We start from the raw sequence: 21,762 nt of genomic DNA, 5'->3' as shown, positions 1-21,762 counted from the left end.
TTTTCTCATTTTAGACAGGAATTTGTGCAATAGGATATTATTTGTATTCACTGGGACAACTAGAAATTATGTTGGGAACAATGGTGATGTTTCAAACTATAAGTAAATGCATTTCATGAAAAGCATACTGTATTGTTAAAATCCCTCCCTATTTTTTAAGAAAAAGTTTTAATATACACAGTCCTATTATTATTAGAAAAGATCTGTACTGCGATGTGAAGTCCCTTAATTGACATAACTAGGCTCAAGGGGAGTATAACAGTGTAAAATACTTTAGGATGGATTTCTATTACTCTGTGAGTGCAATGTCACTTTGGAACTAAATACACAAAGGTTGAATAGTCCAACCTATGCAAAAAGTCGCTCTGATGCTTCGGAGCATAAACTTCAGGGGTTCTGTCCAAAGATTTCCTGTTCTCAGGAATTTAAGGTTTAAAAAAACCTGCTATGCCTCAGTAGATTTTAACAGGTTAAAATGATGCGAGATTTCTCTCGCTTTGCGTGTTTGTTTCTACTGTATGTTTAATTTTCCAGTATTATCATGGTAAACCTGTTTGTTTGAAATTAGTTGCCTTTATTTAATTGCTATTAGTTTGTAATAGGGCATACTTTTACTTCTGTTATGACTTTAATTCATTCCTGGTGTTCTGTTAGTGATTATTTCTGTGGGTACAAAGATACTTTTCTTATTTTTTTCGGTTATAGCTTTGCAGTAGGAGAAGCAAACCTTACTGCAACAACTTGCTGTGATGAGTTCTGGAAGTTGTATTCCTTTTATGATCATTTATTTTGCAGGTACATGAAGAAGAGTCTTGCTGATTGTAGTAATTCAAAAAGGCATTTTTCATTTGCAATTTTTCGTGCAAATGGCATTTAATGAATTTTGTGACTGACTATATCCAGGCTTTCTTTTTACTGCAATAACTTTCACTTTCCAATTCTCCTTTGGAGAATTTACTTATTTGCCATATAAGTAAAGTTCTCTTTTTCTATGCGTTTTTTTTCCCAGTCAGAGTCACTTTTTCAAACAGTGAAAAAGTAGAGATCGACAACATAAAATTTTCCTTGCAAAAAATATTTTAGTTGTATTTTTGGACTCAAAAATCATTTCTGTTAAGATTTCTAAATTATCAAAGGATTTGAAAAGGGTAAAAAAAAAGACAGAAGATGACATTTACATTGTGAGTCTTGGAATTCAGGAAATTGCTCGCATGGGGTTGTTACCATTTGAGTTTAGGAGAAGCATGAGAGTCAGAAAAAGAGAGATATACTTTATTTGCAGAAACAAAATAGGCATAGAAACATTGCACGGATCAAGTCCTTAAAGACAGTGAAAAATCAGTAAGTCAGAAGTCTGTATGTTTGGTTCGAGATCCACCTTTATGAAAATGCAGCACAGGAATTGCTGCTGTTGTATGTTGTAAAACATCAAGTGAGAGTTCAGAACTAAGGGAAAGTGGTGATGGAACATATAGTTCACTGAGGAGATGCCTTTACTGATATGCTCAATGTGGTAATTTAGAGTTGACTGAGATCTCAAAAAAGAAAAAAAAAAAAAAAAAAAGTCCAGAACTGCTAATTATACCTTAAGATGAATAGTTTTAACAAGAATTGCTGTCTTCAGAGCTGAAGACCTGTGAAATATTTCAGAAGGTTTCTGGGCTACATGTAACCAATAAAAACAAAAGAACATGAAATAAATTCTGTGTTTTGATGTGTCACTATGTAGCAGACCCTTGTCGATCCTTTGGGAGCTACATTAGAACTGTTTGACTACTCAGAAGAGACTATTACTGTGTTAATTTAGCTAATTTGAGGCTCATTGACTAAATCTTTCTTTATTGACAATTAATGTAGAGAGGTGGTCCAATATATTAAGAGTTACAAACATTAGTTTTAGAGAGACAAAAAAAGTAATTAGGAACAATATTTTATTTCAGATCAGGCTGCCCTTGGCATATCTCTCCATTAGATACACGTCTGCAAACTATTTTTCCACTTGAATGATGGAAATCATTTGGATATTTCCTTCTTTCTATGTATGAAATATATACCTTGCCATTATTGGCAAAGTAGGAAAAAATAACTACGCTGTTACACTGAAACAGAGAAGCTGCTAAATGTTTGTAATCTGGGATGTGCTAATCTGTTTAGATGTTGTTATCAGGAAGATCAGTTTATGAAAGTATCTGCAATAGACGTCCTCTTGGAAAAAACAACCGGGCATAATGTGAAATTCAATAAAGCTGACTGTAGACAAAATCAGCAAAACCTCATTTAGTTCAGAATAACAGGGAAAGATAAGCCGTGCTTTGTTACCTTCAGTGCTCGTATATCATTGTAACTGCTAAGGCCAGGCGAAGAATGCAGGAGGGAAATGAAAGCAAAATGCTAACTGTGAATACTTCTGTGATAGATTTAGCCAATCAGATGTCAAAATTCAACCTTCATAATCTAACAGAGTTTACAACCTCTTATGATGATTTTGAGGAAGATTGATAAACTCACTTTTACCGATAAATATAAGCAAGTATACGGTAGGTAGCGAATCACGTAGATGGCATTTCCAGCACCCAACCCTTTCATCATCAACAGTGAAATACGTTATTTTTGGCTTAGCAAACAGAGTCAATGAAGCATAAAATGTTTACTACAGAAGAATGTGTTGGGGAAGGAGAGGTGTGCCCGATGGAAGGTAGTTCAGCTCTGTGGTCAAACAGGCAGCTTCCAGTCGGTAATGCAGGTGCAGTGAGTATGTGAGAGGCTGTCAGAGATTGAGAAGGAGGGTAGAATTAGATTCAGCAGCAGAATAAAAATAAAGAAATAAATTGGAAAGTGTCTGCATAGGTACAGAAAGAGAACACTAAACGGTCATCATCATGGTGTGCTCTGTGCTGAAAAAAGCGGATGACGGATGTTTTCTACCATAACACAACGCTTCACAGCAAATACTCTCAGCAATGGGGTTTTTGGAGCTCTGCAGTTTGAATGGGTTTCATAACACACGGCCCTTATGGTTTGCAGTACAGTCATCTAAATCCTGTAAAGAAGATATAAAGAAAAGTAGATGAGATTTATTTGTCTGACTTCTACAGACTAATCTTTAAAAAGGTGAAATTTAAAAAGACGATAGAATTGTATGTTATGAGGGTGTGGCAAATTCGGTGTATAAAATATGCAGATATTGTTTCAAATTTTGAAGAGGAGAGCTATTTATTTACAGAATAAGCAAATCTCTGAGAAAGGGAAAGAGCACTAGGAAAACCTCACTCTCAAACTATTTATTTTTTGTCTTCATGGACACTTAGATCCCAAGCATTCTTACTGCCTTCTTGGATGGAGCTTTGAAGGACTGCTGGCTGCAGCTCATAGCTCGAAAACTTACAGTGTAAAGGGGATGAGCTGTCATCCCAGGAATGCTGACAGAGCCAGGAACTTGGGCAGCAAGGCAGCAGTATGCTGCATGCCCTCCAGTCCAGCTTGTAAAGTCCTCTGTACAAGTGCTCTTGTAATTCCTTGTTTTGTTGCTCTAAAATAGAGAAACCTGCTTCGTTACATCTGTACTAGACTGGTATAAGCTTGAGTGACCCTTGACTTCTAAGACCTTTTCCTACTCATTTGTAGGAACAGATATGTTAAGCAATAATAATAAAGGAAAATATGTACGTGTGTGATATATATACCTGACATTTACACTGACCTTTATTTCTTATGCCTAAATAAGTCAGTTTTCTTGTCACCGATGCGTTTTACATCTTGGATTTTTGTTGTTGGTCAGATTAGTTATGGGCTCTCTCTGACCTTGTTGGTTCTTGAATCCTTCTGCAAGATGAAATTTGTTAAACTCTTGCCACTTCCTACATGCTGTTTGGAGTTATTTTCAAGCAGTAAGAGTGGTGAGCATTGCTTGAATACTGCTTGGAGCTATTTAAAAGTGCAAAGCCATTTTTCATCTTTTCTTATGTAAGTGTCTTTGTTGTTTTTGTAGTGCAGCATAGAGCCTAAAAATTCTGGCACAGCTTATTTTTTAATCCTTTATTTCAGTCTTACTTCCTCGCTTTTTGATTTTCTTTAATTTAATATTTCTGTGGTGATTAGACTTGATTGCTTTGGTGAATCCTGGTATCCTCTCTTTCCCCCACTCCTCCTCTCTTTTTGAGGGGCTCAACATGTGTTCTCTTCTGATATGGGAAGATTTTAATTAGTATTTGTATGATCATCCGTAATACTTTTGGTCTGTGTGAAGTATACATGGCTTCATTTGAAGAGCTGTATTGCTCCACAGATTTCAGCGGATATCCTTTACTTCTCGCTTGTCCTCTGAGGTCATTTTTGGAGTGAGCATTCGAATTTAAAAACTCATAGATAATATTTAACAGGAAGTATGCTTCAGAAGTAAGTTTAATTCTTTTTTTGTAGTTACATGAGACACCCTTAGAAATACGCAGCTTTCTGTTGTGAGGATGCAGAAAATGATTTTCAGTTGTGATTTTGTGTCTCTACAGCCGTAGAATAGTGCTTAATGGGGGGAAAAATGAGACACTGAGAGGACAATCAGGTTTTCAAAGCTCTTTCAAAGGTGTTTTGATTTTAATAGGATATATTACCCAGTCTTGTAAGGCACTTTGAAAAATCACACTGTGCGCATGTTGGTAGCTTAATAACCTTCGTAAATCTAATTTTACATCACTTGCTCAGCAAGACATAGAATTTAGTTATCAGTCTTGTGTTCGGAGATCAAAAAACCCAGATTCAGGCGTGATTTAAATTTTGTCTGGTGTACGGCTTCGATGAATTCATTTCATCTCTCTTTCTTCTTCCATCTTTTTCCTATCTAATTTATGTAATTAATTTTCTTTTGAAACACTCTGCTAGATTACGTCAGTTGGTTCCATCAGTTGTATCATAATTAATCAGGATGGTTACGATCAGTTTGAATACCTCATACCTCCTTTATGTCCACCTCTAAAATGGGGGTGGAGATTTTGAGCCTTTTTGAAAGTTCTTACGTTGCTTGTGTTTCAGTAGTCCACAGATGTGGCAGGGTTTGCACATGCACCCAGAGCCCATGGGGAAGCTCTGCCTGGAGGGCAGGACCTTGAAGCCGCTACTGTTACTCACCCTGCCATAGCCTGCTGTGGGCAGTGTGGGTGAGGTTTCCTGCACAACAGTCTCTTCCATGCTCTGCCCCAAATTCCTTAGTTCACCATGACTTTTGCATAACTAACCAGTTAAACCCAGTTTTCTCCTGTGCAACCTGGCTGTTCAGAGTGTAGTGTCTCTAGACAGTGACATTTATCAGAGGGGACTGGATTTTACGAGGGGTGGGTCTAGGGCAGAAGATGGACTGAAGTTTTGAAAAATTGCTAGTTACTAGTGTTTGATCTTATATTGGAACTAAGTATTCTGTGAGTATCAGAAGGAATCTGACATGTGCAAAGAATTACTTCTTACAAATGTTTACATATTAAAAATATGATATCTTAAAATAATAGTTACAAAAACTCACAAGAGTAAATCTTGTCTGCTCCAAATTGACACAAGTAGCTGAAAATACCATTTACTGCTCAATGACCAGCTTTGCTTTTAATGTTTAAAAACTATCCTCAAAAATAAGTGATAAAACATGTGACATTAAGATATCCATTTTGTGGGTTTGTTTTTCTGTTGACACAGAAGAGAGCTTCTACAAAATCCCAAATTTTTAATTTTATTTTTTAATGAGCTGAAAATCTCAAAATATTATTTGAAATTTGGTTTAATGTTGTCCTGCAAAAAAGATAGAGTTCATTATGGTATAAGCTTTCTATGAGTATGTATTTAATGTATTCTTTGCTCTGAAGTTTATGCCATCGTTCTCTCTGTTTTTTTTCCTGCTCATGATCTTGTTCACAGGAAAGCGACCATTTTATACTCAGAGCAGAGAAAAATTTTCCGGACTTAAGTTCTATAAGAAAACAGTGCCTTTTTAGCAATATTGTAATTCAGAGATGCACATCTGTGGAAGAAAATACATTTACTGTGACTCTAATATCATTACAGTGTATATATTGAATTAGATAGTGAATTCATAATTGCTTGGTTTAGTGCTATGGAGGAATGTAACATATTAAAATAAAAAAATACTAAATGTATAGTATTTTAGCTTCATTTTGCAGCAATAAGTGTATTTCACTGATGGCATCTTCTAGGCATATTCTGTAAAGTGAATTAAAAATCAAGAGGCGTGCTGATGCTAGAAGACAGACTGTGATAATGGCCAGTACAGGATAAAGAACCTGGAAAACTTCAAGTACTGTTATCACTAGTTTAATCATTCAGGATTTGTTTCTGTACTCACACTGAGGGAGATTCTTCCCCCAAGATGTAGTGGCTTTTCTGGATTGCCAGTGGCAGGTTTTTCAGAGATGGACGATTTCTGATGTTGTCTGAAGCCGACAGGAGGTGCAGGTGCAATGTGCTTTTGGACGTTGGCCTTTACTGAATGTAAACTGGCAGTTTACATGGTAATAGTGGTTTTGCACTTCCACTTCAAGGGAAGGATGAAGAGTAGATTTTCACCATAGAAAGACTTCCTGCACAAAAATTAATGTGGAAAATATACAGAAAGTTTTTATTTAATTAGGGCAACTTTCTTGACTTGGGCTGTTATTTTAAAGAAAAAATGTTTGAAATAACATGGGAATCGTATGATCAATAGCCATATATAAACACTTCTGTTGACAAGTTCAAATGCAACTTTAGCTTTGAAAAGGTAAAGGTTCTTTCTAGTAAGAAGTGTATAAATTATGAAAATGCAGTTGGTACTTCTGTTTCTCCTCCTCTGTCCCTTCTTTCTCTCAAAAAGAAAGAAAAGAGTTGTTAGACTTGACAGGTCTGTTTAGGAATGATCTCATGGCAGCTGCAGCTGGGAAGTACGCTGTTGCAGAGACCAGTCAGAATTGCATTAGATGGGCACGAGACAGCTCCTGCGCCCAGTGTGCTACCAGACAGCCTCCTGGTAGACCATGGGACAGCAGTCAGGTCAGTTCTGTAGAGCATTGCTGAATTTGATTCAGCTTAGACACGGTCTTCTAGGAAAGGTTAACTATATTCATCATCATTTCCTCTTTCCTCGTTATCTTTGTTATTTTGATCTTATGGCTTATCTCTCCACTCCTTGACCCACTCCCATTCCCAAAATAACCCAGGTTTTGCTGTCCAATTACAGCTTTCAACGTAAGTTACAGCACAATTAATTTCAATAAACATGTTTCATCTTGCTCTTCTATTGATTAATATTGACTATTTTCAAGCATCAGACCAGTCACTCAGTTTGTTTTGCTCTTATTTCCCCAATGAAGAGTTCTATGTCACTGTGAGTGTATAAATTAAATGCCCCTTTCTTGCTAATCTAGTAGGGTGGGTAAATATACATTCATACTGTCGCTGTTTTGGTGGGGGGGGTTTTGCTTAATTAGACTTAAGTTTCAGGAAATTTAAAAAAGTTAAATTGTGTAAAGAGTACCAGTTAAATATTTATTCCTTGATACTTGCTCAGAAGAATTTGCTATATTACACTTCATGAACGAGAATATTATGAGGTTGACACTGACCTTTCAGTCTGCTTATGTGACTAACGATTAAAAAAATTAAGACCACTAACTTAAAAACTAGTGAAAAAGAATGTCTTTGTTTATAACATTGAATTCCTCTTCCTTTTCACAAAACTTCTATTAATGTGTCTACAAAGCCTTGCATCTGATGTGATCAAAGAAGATGAAGTTACTCTTACCTAATGAAGAATTCATCCTTTGTCGTTCTTTCAGGAGATAGAAGTCTAGTTTTTTTTGAAATTTTTGTTGAATTAACATACACAGTTAGGAGGGAGTTGTGCTAAGAAAATAGGGACTGCAAAATAACTGCCAGGTAATTCTAGGATTGTAAGATAGGTCAGTGCAATTCTTTATTTTAGTGAGATCTTTGCTAAAGCTCTTTGGTCTTTCACCTGATTTGGAGGTGCAGAACAGTTATAGTTTGACAGGTCATTGCAAAGTATGTGCTGCTATCTGGGAGAATACTACTAAAAGCTAGCTTAGGGAGTGTCCTACTCACGCAAGGCTGATTTTTTAATTTAGCTTTCCCTTTTTCATTTGGATTTCAGTGGTTCAGACTTGCTGAGTAGAATTGAATAACACTGCAACCATAGAAATCATCTGATATTGTAAGACCTAATGTATTAAAGTCATACATTGTATATGCAGAAAGACCCCTACACTTGTTCTGAAAGAAAATAGGTTTTTTGTATATTGGTTTTGATCTTTAATCTTCTTTTGTTAACTGACGTTAAAAAAAATGGTAAAGAGAATGAAATTATTTGAATGATTTGTTTGGAATCTTTGCCCACTCTTGATTCCTACAGAACTGCTTTCTTCAGTTTGTAGACCGTATAGTTACAGTCTATATATTGCCCAACTTACCATGGTTTACAGATCAAAATTTAAGCATTTACAGAAGGTTCAGTTGCTACTTTAATTAGTTTTCTTAGTGAAAGCTATAGAGTCCTGAAATTCTTTAAAGGCTTTATAAAGATTAATGTTTTGAAATTAAATCTGTGTTTTCGGTGATAGGAACTTCAGTGTTTTGGTGTAATGTGTATTTACATTATATATATATGTATGCTAGGACTAGCCATTCATACTACAGTAACAGTATGAAACTTTCTGGTTATTTTAACCAACCATATTTTGCTTATTTTAACTAGAAGTGTTGCCTAAAAATTCCCTGATTTTTCATAAGCTCATAGCAAGACCAGATTACTGTGTTGTGCTTTTTCCATGAATTACATCACTTTTCAAATGATTTCTTGCTGAAGAAAGGCATGAGAGAACTAGAAATTGAAGATTGATATAAAAATAAAATTTTTCTAGTGTCCAAGAAGAGAAATAGGATAGGGTTTAGGAACACTTGAAGTGAGGACTTCCTTGTGATAAGCTGATGATTACAAAGATCTGGTAGGAATTAATAACAATCTGCATTTCTAAATATAATGGCTTTTCAGATGTTGCATAGATCCTTGTTAGGAGAAGAATGAGCCAGAAGACCTAAAGCAGTTTTATAGTACGTAAAATATTTTTCAGCGTAGGATAAAATAAAGTCTACATTCAGGAAACACTCTACTGCTCTACATTTTCTTGCAGTAGTGTTTTTCTGACAAAACACATTAGAGATAAAACATGCCTAATAAAGACAGACACCTATCTTAAAATAAAAGCCAAGACACTGCTTCTTCACCTCTAGTCTTTCTGAGTATGAGATGTGCAGAAGAATACAATGATACCTATAATCACCAAGGTAGTGCTTTAGGCTCTCAGAATGCCATGTACTGAACATTAACCGAAAAGAGATGTTTGGTGTCTTCATATGGCAACAATCCTTTCAGACTGGAGCTGCTTATATCTCAATTGTGAAGGTATTGCAAAATAGCACATTAATAAAAGATTACGTGACTATTGATAGATAAGAAACCAATAAAATTAGAGTAATAAGTTGCCTATTTTTTGAGGAATTGGAATCTATTTTAAAGTGGATACATTAGCAAGATAAAGCCTCTGCAACATGCTCATAGGACTACTTAGAATGGCTAATTAATCCCTTCCAACCTAGGCTCTAACTCTGAATGTGAGGCTAAATTCTCCCATTGCAGGTAATGGTAACATTTTTTGCCATCATCTCTACAACCTTGCTGAGGAAATCGATACCCCATCATCATGCAGTTAGAGATAAAATTACGCATACCTATTAGAAACAGTGTGTTTTGGTTTTATATCCGCTCCCTCCATCTCTTCTTGTGCCATATAAAAATTAGCTAATGTTTTATTCATATTCTTAAAACAGGAAAACTTAATTGTAATTAGTTTCTGTGTGTCTGAATTATTGTCTTCTCTGAGTTGTTTTAGGTAATTGCATCAATTTTTTACTAAAATCTTTCACTGTAAAGAGAATTTCTTTACTACTTTACATGACCCAGAGTTGACCAAATGTTTTTTGCTTACCAGGAAATTGCCTACGTGAAAGATCCGTAAGTCCATCTGCTTTCTTTACTGTCAATTCACATTTAGGAATTGATGATAAAGAAACCCGACAAGTATTCTCAATAACAATTCTAATCAAACTAGGAAGAAATAAAGCTAGTAGTGGTCCGTGTCTTATAGATACCTCAAAATAACTGAGATTGGGCCAGGTAGCGGTATAGCAGTTTTCTGTAATGGTACAGTGCTCCTTTCAGACGTTTGAGCGTGCCCTAATTCCAGGATGACGCCCCGTTCCTCTGTCTTAGTCACATTTTACTCATCTGCTTTTCCTGCCCTGGTGGGTTGCAGCAATGGGATGAAAAGCTCACGGGTCGAGATGAAGACAAAGCACCTGTGCAGCGTTTCGCTCATTCTTACACGTGGTTTCCCAGCCGCTGGGACTGCCAGGGACCAGCATGGGGCAGACCTGACCTCGGCCCCTGTGGCCCTCGCTGCCGACACCCAGATACGGACACCTGATTCTTCTTGTGCGCTCGTGACCACAGGGACCTTGTGCACACACAGAACCCACTGGTTTTTGTTTTGGTTTTTTTGCTGGGTGAAGCTGGGTACAAGGAACATGTAGAACAACCATCTGTTGAAACAACTGGAAGATTTCTGTGCGAAACATGCTTATCCACAGCAAATGGGAAATTAAAATTAGAAGACAGTTAATGACTAAAGAGCCTGTATTAGACTTTCAAGATAATTAAGTGCTAAAAGATATTCCAGGCTTGCTTATGAAAAACTTTAAATTTGTGATGTAATTTTGTGTGGGCCATTGGCTGGCTGGCTACAAAGTGAAAATAGGCATTTATATGCAGAGAAGGAAGGTGGCTTTCCAGAAGCATTTGACCAAAAGCAATAAATAAATGGAAACAACTGTTCTGTGAAGAGAAACCTTTGAAATTACTTTAAGTAATGGTAAGAATGAGACTGGTTATCTTTTCCTATAAATGTTGTTGCTGACTGCAGAGTGGAAAGGAATCAAGACTGTATAAAATAAAGCAGAGTGCCTAAAACAGGTTTGCACAGCTTTGAACAAGCTTACTAACTTTCCGATAAAAACCTTATATTTGGGGTATCGAGAAAGGTCCTCACTTCAGATATGGTGAGGGAAATTGGATGGGAAGTCAAGAAGTCCCTTTTGAGAAGGCAGAGTATTGAATAAGAGTTTGTCTAGACAAACAGGCTAAAATCTATTACTGCCTGCAGTTTTCAGTTCTATATTGCTTTTCTCTGTTTTATCGGTATGCTTAATTGTATCAGTGTTTCTCAGCTATATTAGAAGCAATATGCAAAGTCTGCTTTGTATCCTATCATAGAGACCTGTGTTGTGAGGTGTAACAGTTCTTGTAAACCCTTGATTATCCTTTGTAGTTTGTATGTGTACTTTTGTCAAAAATGAATATGGGATTTAGCCTCAAGTGTTCCTGAAAATATGATTTATTGGATTATGATGAACATAACTCATCATTATGGACATCATTCCACAACTTTTAAGTTGGAACATTAAAAGCGTAGTCAGTCTTCTCAGGTTTTCAATTAATAAATACCTACAGAGCTCTGTAGATTTTTTTTTTCCTTTTGATCGATTTGCCCAGACCTGTCTCTATTCTTACCACTTTTCCTTAGAGTTATGTTGTTATCATCAGGTAGGAACTTGGATACTTTCTGAACGTTCAATTACAATCTCTTGCTATCAAAAGAATGAATGCTGTATCTTTCATACGTCAGTCAAGTTTTACATTAAAAGCAGACAGGCTTTCCCATCTTTCCTCTTTATTGAAAGACTGAAATCTCACTCTTCTGATAGTTAGGCACAATCTAATTTTCCACCTGGTTTTATTTACAGCCTGTTCAAAGTAATTTGTATTTTGTGCCAATATTGTCTTCCACTTGAATGCTGCTTTCTCTTGCAAGTGTTGTTTTTTTTTAAGTAACAATATACTTTTGTTGCTGTTTTGTTGCTTCTTTGCTTTGTTTTTTTGTTTTGTGGATGGTGGGGCTTTATGGATATTTTTTGTGGGTTGTTTTTGGTCAGTAAGATATAAGGCAGTTTCTTTCACAAACTGGTCATGTAAAGATAGGTTGTCATAATTTTGGTGCTGAGGGCTTTTATTTTGAAAACATTTTAAAAGAGTGATTTTTAAAAGGAGCTGGTGAGTTAACCAATAACGCTTAGGACAAGCTTGGAAATTATTGTACAAAGATTAATAAAATGAAGTCCTCTGTCATCTTAATAAGAAGCAGCAGAGATCATATAACCGTTCCCACAGACCTGTCATGCCAACTTTTTTGGCTGGTTAGTCTCAGACGCAGTGGACTTGGCAATGATAAAGTAAATCTGTTTCAGTCATTAATAACAATATCCTGTTCTCTTCCTTAATCTATGTAAATGGGGGGGGGGGGGGGAGTACCTTAGTGTTAAATCGGCCTTTGTGTTAGATGACTTACAATTTTGATAAAGCAGCTGGAGTAGTTTTTTAAATTTAGCAAAGCCTTTGTTCTTTCCAGTGAGCAGTACAGTCGCTTAATACTGAGAGATAGATTAAGAGCAAATTATCTTGAATTTGAAAATGAATTTTCTGGAATTTCACAGAGAAATATTGCTATTCTTTCATTTCTCAAAGCAATTAACATAGTTTTGATGAGTCAACATTTACTAAGATAAATCTTTTTGTCAGCAGTTTCCAACTGTATCTAAAACTGTATCTAGCTTTAATGTAGTTCAGTAATAAGACTGCATTTTCCTCCCTAGTCCTTATCACATCGTATACAATCCGAAGATTACTACATTGACTCTAGAGTGCAGAGCTAAACAAGCCCTGGAAATCGAAGCGGCGTGTGCCCCCACAAAGCTCCAGCTGTGCCGATGCAGCATGACTCGGGTGTCTTTATGTCCGAGTTTGCTTTTAAGCTGTTAAGCTATATACCTAGTAAAAAATAAGGCTTGGTAAAGTCTTGCAAGAACAATTGCTGGAGAAGTGAGGATAAGCAGTGCGTAGATGTTAAAATGGACTGTGACACTGTTTACAAATAGTGTATGTGAGTAGATGGTTTACTCATAACAAATACTCCTACTCACACCCAGCACACTGAACTATAAAAGTGGAAAGTATTTATAATAACAACATAATACAGAGAGATGTGATAATAAGCCATCCATTTTAATAAGGAATTAGAATTCTGACCTAATTCTTTCCCAGTAGGATTTATCACTAGCTTATAAATAACTTACAGGTATAAGACATGGCAGTGAAGAATAAATTGACAGAATAAACAAAATGCTCAGAGACTTCCAGCCCCTGCTGCTACCACTTTCTTAGGGAAAGACTGGAAGAGGGTGATGTTAACGTCAGTGCTCAGGTTCATTTTCTGGCTGGCTAAACTCCGTTAAAGAATTGAGTCTGGGGATGGGTAGGGTATGTGAAAATGATAACTGTGTCTCTAGTAAGTTTATAGCTGTGTTTTACTGACATCTTGGTGAGGAGAGAGAACTGCAGTTACAACATGCAGGTGCAATTTAAATTGACCTTTTCTATTACCTAAGAAGTTTTGGCACGGTCTGTCTTAATGACCGATTAAGGTTTGGTAACTCATTGTTACTTTCCATTGCGAGTGGATTAGAGGTTTGAGATATAAGGTATGATCTATCTTTCCAGTTTTTGAAAGTAAAGGAAGTCTAAACAAATCTTCGGCTGCATATGTCAACTTTATGTTCAACAGGTGCTTTCACACATTGGGATGTGAGCGTGTGTGTGTATATATACGTTACTGTTTGTGTAAGACTGCATATGTTGTTCTGTCCTACCATACCTTATCAGAAAAGCTGGAGAACTGTCAGAATTATCGAACAAAATACTTCGTGTGATCATCATCATCACTGAGTAAATGTATTTAATGTCTAAAGCATTCTTGCTTTTTTTTCAGAAAAAAAAAGTTTTTAACTGAGCATTAGGAGATATGTCAATTATACTGTAATAGTTTTATATGTGTCCACTCTAAATGTGCTTTAAAAATGTAAAGAAACAAACTCTAATCAAATCTTCACATGATTACTATCAAATTTACAGGGAGGTCTTTTCTTTTTTTACTCTAGTCATCTCATTCTTCAAGGAACCAGGGCATTTAGAAGCTGACAAGGGGTATCTTGATTTGAATCTACACCGGTCTTTCTCTTTTGCTTAGATATAAAATATACCCTGAGCTTAGTCCAAAAGAATGGGATGCAAGTGGTGTCCTTGGCAGGGTCTGGTTACAACAGCACTGGCTATTTTTTAATTTGTGCTCACTGTGATAGTGAACTAATGAATTTCCTCCTCTCTCTTTATCCATACAGCTTGAAGTTGAGGTCACAGATATAAGTGGAAAAACCATCGATGGTCCAGTCCGCCTAGATATTTCTGTTATTGATCAAAATGATAATAGGCCTATGTTCAGAGAAGGACCCTATGTTGGTCATGTCATGGAGGGATCCCCTACAGGTAAGTCCATGCCAATCATATCTCTGTAAACAATACCTGAACAAATTCTGTATTGATAAATGCATTATTATCATATTGTATAACTTTTTTTGCTGATTTTATGGCTCACGGAATCTTTCCTGTGTATAAAGAGATGGGAGCAGCCTTTTAGGACAGCAGGTAATGATTTTTTGAAAAACAGTCAGGTCTCTGCAGTTAAAAAATATAAACTAAAGTAAAATAACATAGTTTGGAACGAAAACTTCAATTTAGGTTTACACTTTTTTATTCATATCTGGAATCAATGAAGACAACCCCTAGGATGTTATTACAATTCAGACCAAGTAAAATGTATAGTTTTTGTTCAGAGTGGGAATTCTGCCTATTTCTCTGCAAGGTTAGCTACTGGAAGGGTCATTTTTACTTGTTTATATAGCATGAGGCTAGGTAAATAATAGGAACAAGTGGAAATTATGAATATGCTGTATTGCAGGGCAGATTGAAATACTGAACAATGTTACTGATGTACATGCGGATATAACAGTTGCAACAAAATGAAAACACACTTTGAGAATTAAAGTTAGTAATGAAAATGTTCTGATTAAATTCACTGTTGATTTTGTCTGATAATGAAATTCTATAAGAATAAGATAATGTTCCAAATTTCAGTTTGGCTAAACTCTTCCTGCAGGTAAAGGCTGAATTAGTTTTCTTCAACTGTTGTTCTCAGCTGTTATGCAATTTTGTTGTGAGTTATTAAACAGCTGTTGCATTCCACTCAAGAGTATCTCCACTGCATTCGTCAGCGGTAATTGTATGATCAAATTCTGTTATGGAGTTAACCTGGATCTTGGTGAAAGAAATCTAAAACAGTAGAAGTTCCTGTTAATATCAGTGGAGTGCCAGGGATTTAATTGAGATCAGAGTTGGGGGTTATAGATATGTACGTCTTTCTACACATTGTTGAACACAAGGCCTTATCCTCCTTATACAGTTGAAGCTGTGAGTATAGACATAAGGTTTTGGCTGTATAGGCGTACTGAAATATTTTGAAATGAAAGCTGGCATCAACTACATTATTTTTATGAATATTTAGTATTAATTGAAGCTTAATGTGGTGTTATGTGCTTTGTTTACTCTGACAAGGACAGACAGCACCTCTTACTTCCTTGTATTACATATTGATAGGACTAGAAGTTATTCTTTGTCTTTATATTATTATTTACGTAATTTCTAGGAATTGTGTAACCTTTTTAGCGAGTTTCGTGTTTTCACATATAGTTGCCGTTGTTTGAAAAGCTGTAGGTATGAAATGCGTTACGAGCTGTTCCGTCATCAGATTAGTAAGAGTTTTCAGGTAAATGTTTGTTTACCTTACTTGTGACAGGCACATAATGAACCAACTGGTGATCTTTTCATTCAAACAAGAAACGTGTTTCATATTTGTGAGTATGACTGCAAGTGGAACACTAACTCTTTTGTGCTGTAGGTCTCTAGTACTTTCTTCATTTATTTCAAATATTGATCACTTATTCAGAATTCAGAAGTGACTTCTATACTGTCCCATTTCCTATTCCCCCTGTGTTATAACAAGAGTTTCATAATTAACTGAAAATATATTGCTAACTAATGTCAGAGATTCCTTTGCACAATCACTCTATAGTCTGTAGCAGAGTGTGGCTATCTAATTGGATTAAGGGACCAACTTTATTACATTTTCATTTAAACTACAGCATCTTCTTGTAGATAGACATTCCTAGACCACCGAGTGGGATGGTGTAGTTTTATTACATTCACAGCCCCTAAATCCAGTATTTCGGTAGAAGAAAGTGGTGCCAAACAGCTCAGACTCTGCAGTGTTTAAGCTTTAATCCTGCTGGTAGTATATTAGCTGCAAATTTCTGCAAGTTTTTCAGTGGTCTCATCTTTCTCTATCAAAGCAGAAGTTTACACCTTTTATGTACCACATGCCCTTCCGAAACAATATGTAATGTTTAGCTTTGTTAATTCTAGGCTGTAGGACACTATTTAACTGTTATCTGCTATATGTTCTTTCTTTACTCAAACTCTACAGCAAGTTTCTTTTCTCTGCCAAAGATTACTCTTTTTTTTTTTAACTGGCAGTGCCCTGGTTTTGCTCATCTATAAACTATCATTGCTTTTCCTTTTTTTCACTCCTTGTATTGAAATTTATACTGCTGATTCAGTAGACCTGTTTCTCAATCCAACTTCCAGTGAATTCTTCTGTAATTGTTTTCATATATTTTCTATTTCTGCGCTTTGGTACTTATCCGTGTAGTATCTGGCATTTTGATTGTCTTACCTGTTAGTCAAAGTTTGAATAATTTTTCTCAACTTCATCTTTTTCCTATCGTCTCTTTCTTTTCCCCAGATATTAATTCCATTAAACTTCATAACCTCATTTTCTGGTGTCAAGAACGCCAATACTTGAAAAATTATTTTGTGCAAAAGTGAACCTGTAGAATCAGTGTTAGCTAGAATCTGCCATAGTTCTGTATGCAGATGGCATCAGTCAACCAAAATTTCATGTTGTTTGCATCTGTTTTCCATAGTTCTTCAAGTTTTATAGCATGTATCTTAAAATTATTCATCGGGTTCTGCTGTCTGGCTGCTCCCAATCAATAGTTGCACTGCGCAGCCTGATAGCAATCTTTGTGTGCATGTGTTTGCATGTATGATTCTTGATTCTTTCTTATTGTATTAAAATTGTGTTGTTATGTTTCTTTTTTGAAGTTCCAAAAGAAAGGCATGCGTTATATGCATCATCATTATTTCCTATCACAGCCACCCTCATCCTCATTCAAACTCTGAATCAAAACCCTTCACTGAAACAGTCTTTTGCTGAAAAATAAGAAAATACTCATATAGGTACCTTGGATCTGTCTTCGTGATCACTGGGTCAAAGTGTAAATGTCCATGGATTCCAATAATTCAATAATGACAGGTGTACAATTATGTAGAAGAACATACTGGACAGTGAAAATTGCCTAAAGCATTTTGAGGTCTTGTTAAGGGATTCGGATGATCTTGCTTTAAGTTATCCATTGCTAGGTTCCTGTGAGTTTTCCTGTGGGGCCATAATTGTAGCAGTCTCAAACCCAATGGAATTTTCTAGTGGTTTCCCACTTATGTATTGACTATAAAATTGCATTTACACATTGTCTATTATTCATTAGAAATATCAGAAATTTACCAATAAATCTTGGAGAAAGTTAGCATCACAAATTTAAATATCTAAATCTTAATATTCAAGTGAATGTTTATATAGGACTTTATGTTGCTGTAAGACACGTGTTCTGGCTTTTCATTGTTTTCCAAAAAGACTTTTTGCCTAAATGATTTGAAGGTTTTGTTTCTTATGTAGGTAAGGACACAAAACTTACATGATTACAGTGAAATGTTGTGCCAAGCCACTCTTTAAGGACCCTCCTTTCTCTGCCATTGGATATAGTTGCAAGTAGGAGAAAATAAGAGACATCAATAATGTGTAATTTTTGTATTTACTTAATATGTCTATGTATAATTAAAGAATCTTTTGTGCATAGTGCCAGTGAGGATGTGTTTTGGTGGTGTTTTGATACATTTTCTGTGCTACTGAGGCCATTCACCTTTTTTCTGTGCGATTTCTAAACTCACAGTAAACACCACTGGTTATTTGGGCGTCTATGATTTATGTGTCATCACTTTACTAGAGAAACAAATACCGGGGGCATAATTATTGAGAATATAAACTTGTATATGCATTACATAAATAAATATTCATTTGAATTTCAAGCTAGGGTTTGTTACAGCTTATAATTAATGATAAAAATATGTGAATAGTAGGTGATATAGTAATGTATTTCTTCCCTGATATATCTTTCCTGGAAAGGTTTCATGATACAGTTAGATAGAGTTAATTAGACATTTTCATAGAAAATTATCATATTCCTGGAAGTCAAATTCTAGCAGAAGTGCACTCAAATGTATGCTTAAAGTGACCATAGAAGTTTTCAGATTTCTGTTAGGAGGTCTTTTCCTGGACAAACTGCAGACTTGCAGGCTGTTTATTTTTAAAAAAAAAAAGGCAATAGAGAAATAGTTTGCATTTTCTTTATTTATATAGTCTCTAATTTCTGTAAGAGACTCAAGTCAGCATATATATACCGGGAAAATAATAGCTGAGCCTGAATCAGTGACACCTGCAGCACGTTTTCTACTGACTGTGATGGGTTTTGTGTTAACTGTACTGTTGATTGCTCACATGTTTGTTTTCTAAGTTATGACCCAGTTTATTTCCTATAGATCTCTGATCTGTCTGGCTGCCAACTCCAGTGTTTAGGATCTTTATCCTACAGCACGCTTACCTCAGTACTTTAAAGAGAGTGACTGTAATCTTCTACCAGTTACGGAAGAAAGGGCAGGTGGCTCAAGAGGAGTACAGGGGTCTTGTTAGGTCATGCAGAGAGGAAATTAGAAAGGCAAAAGCCCAGCTAGAGCTCAGGCTGGCCACTGTTGTAGGGGACAACAAAAAATGTTTTTACAAATACATCATTAACAAAAAGAGGGCCAATGAGAGTCTCCATCCCTTATTGGATGCAAGGGAGGATATTGCCAACAAGGCTGAGGAGAAGGCTGAGGTAGTTAATGCCTGCTTTGCCTCAGTCTTTAACAGTCAGACTGGTTATTCCTAGGGTAGTCAGCCCCTAGTACTGGAAGATAGGGAAGGAAAGCGAAATAAACCTCTTTTAATCCAGGAGGAAGCAGTTAACAACCTGCTATGCCACCTGGACACTTACAAATCTGTGGGGCTGAATGGGATCCACCCAAGAGTGCTGAGAAAATTGGTGAAGGAGCTAGCCAAGCCACTCTCCATCATCTATCAACAGTCCTGGCAAACAGGGGAGGTACCAGATGACTGGAGGATAGCCAGTGTAACACCCATCTACAAGAAGGGTTGGAAGGAGGATCCTAGGAACTACAGGCCTGCCAGCCTGACCTTGGTGCCAGGCAAGATTGTGGAGTGATTCATCTTGAGTACGCTCACCAGGCATGTGAAGGACAACCAGGGGATCAGGCCCAGCCAGCATGGGTTCATGAAGGCAGGTCCAGCTTGACCAACCTAATCTTCTATGACTAGGTGACTTGCCTAATGGATGAGGGAAAGGCTGTGGATGTTGTCTACCTGGACTGCAGTAAGGCCTTTGACACTGTTCCCCTCAGCATCCTCCTGGAGAAACTATCCGCCTATGGTTTGGCTAGGTGTACTCTTCGCTGGATAAAAAATTCGCCAAATGGCCAAGCGTAGAGAGTGGTGGTGAATGGAGTTAAATCCAGCTGGCAGCCGGTCATGAGTGGTGTCCCCCAGGGCTCAGTTTTGGGTCCGATCTTGTTTAATGTCTTGATCAATGATCTGGATGAGGGGATTGAGTGCTCCCTCAGTAAGTTTGCAGATGATACCAAGCTGGGCGGGAGTGTTGATCTGCTTGAGGGTAGGAAGGCTCTGCAGAGGGACCTGGACAGACTGGATCGATGGGCCGAGGCCAACTGTATGAGGTTCAGGAAGGCCAAGTGCCAGGTCCTGCACTTTGGTCACAACAACCCCATGCAACGTTACACGCTTGGGGAACAGTGGCTGGAAAACTGCTCAGTGGAAAAGGATCTTAGGGTGTATTCATTGACAGCCAGCTGAACATGAGCCAGCAGTGTGCCCAGGAGACCAAGAAGACCAACGGCATCCTGGCTTGTATCAGGAATGGCGTGACCAGCAGGAGCAGGGAGGTGATCATGCCCCTGTACTCAGCACTGGTGAGGCTGCACCTCGAGTACTGTGTTCAGTTTTGGAGCTCTCACTACAAGAAGGACATTGAGGTTCTGGAGTGCGTCTGGAGAAGGGCAACGAGGCTGGTAAGGGGTCCAGAGAACAAGTCTTCAGAGGAGCGGCTGAAGGAGCTGGGGCTGTTTAGTCTGGAGAAGAGGAGGCTGAGGGAGGACCTTCTTGCTCTCTACAACTACCTGAAAGGAGGTTGTAGTGAGGCAGGTGTTGGTCTCTTCTCCCAGGTAACTAGCGATAAGACGAGAGGCAATGGTCTCAAGTTGTGTCAGGGGAGGTTTAGATTGGACGTTAGGAAAACTTTCTTCAGCGAAAGGGTTATCAAGCATTGGAACAGGCTGCCCAGGGAGGTGGTGGAGGCACCATCCCTGGAGGTGTTCAAAGAAACATGTAGACATGGCACTTTGCGACATGGTTTAGTAGGGCATGGTGGTGTTGGGTTGATAGTTGGACTCCGTGAACTTAGAGGTCTTTTCCAACCTATGATTCTATGATTCCGATGGATTACATAGGCAGACAGAAATGTTTTGATGCCTCACTCTGTAAAGGTTGGAAAGTGAAGGCTGGTTAAATGAATTTGGCAGCCATCTCATTTCACTTGCTGGAGACATTTAACAGAAATTATTTTAAACACATTTGACATTATGTTATTTGTAACAATATGCTGCAAGCCCGGTGGGGTAAAATCTTAACTGCAGTGGTTGGGAGAATTGCTCAAGAATTGCATGTAAAAAAGTAACTGTTTTTCCATGATGCACAATAGCCTGAATACATCTCATTCCAGTCAAGGAGCCCCAGACCAGGACTGATAGATGTCTGTAAATAATTGCTAGAACTTAACGGACATTTGAAGACATTTAGAGAGAAAACAGAAGGCATTAAGAAAAGTAGCCTAGAGGGTTGTTCAGTATCATAAAGTAATAATTTGTAAAAATGGATAAAGCATGAGGAAGGGTCTGTAACACTAAGTATTATTGAAAGCTATGCATTGTATAATAGTGCATGGCTGTGATTTAGGGAAGTGAAAACTGTTTCTAAAGACGGCAGCTTCTTATCAAGAACAACATGCCACTACAGGGTTTTTTTATACTTAACCTAACAACGAGAAGGTTAGCACATGAATGGATATAAATGAGATTGGATATGATAGATGAAGATCAAAAGATACCAGGAAAGGTAAACTATGGGCAGGCTGGCCTAGCAAAGTGGCAAGGATATATAAGGCATCTTTGTCTGATATGCACTTGCTGTTAACTTTGATACGTTTCAAATATTGTGGTAGCATTTACTGGACTGTGTTTTTTTTGTTCTCTGTAATCACTGCTGGATTACACAATAAGAAGGTTGCCAACGCTATACATAAATAAATAAAATTGCATTGAATTTAGTGAACTTTCCAGACCTACTTCTT

At 37.2% G+C, this 21,762-nt stretch overlaps 1 protein-coding gene across 2 annotated transcripts in view; it reads left to right on the top strand.

Moving 5' to 3' along the window:
• CDH13 (cadherin 13) overlaps positions 1-21,762 on the top strand; it is a 518,767-nt gene that overhangs the window by 283,753 nt on the left and 213,252 nt on the right. For both annotated transcript variants that reach the window (XM_009945345.2, XM_075433867.1), the window contains exon 6: positions 14,395-14,539. In XM_009945345.2, the coding sequence (XP_009943647.1) occupies positions 14,395-14,539 (145 nt within the window). The remainder of the gene's footprint in view (positions 1-14,394; positions 14,540-21,762) is intronic.

Source organism: Opisthocomus hoazin, chromosome 12, assembly GCF_030867145.1.
Source record: "Opisthocomus hoazin isolate bOpiHoa1 chromosome 12, bOpiHoa1.hap1, whole genome shotgun sequence".
Lineage (NCBI taxonomy): Eukaryota > Metazoa > Chordata > Aves > Opisthocomiformes > Opisthocomidae > Opisthocomus > Opisthocomus hoazin.
This window is presented reverse-complemented; position numbering and strand designations above follow the sequence as displayed.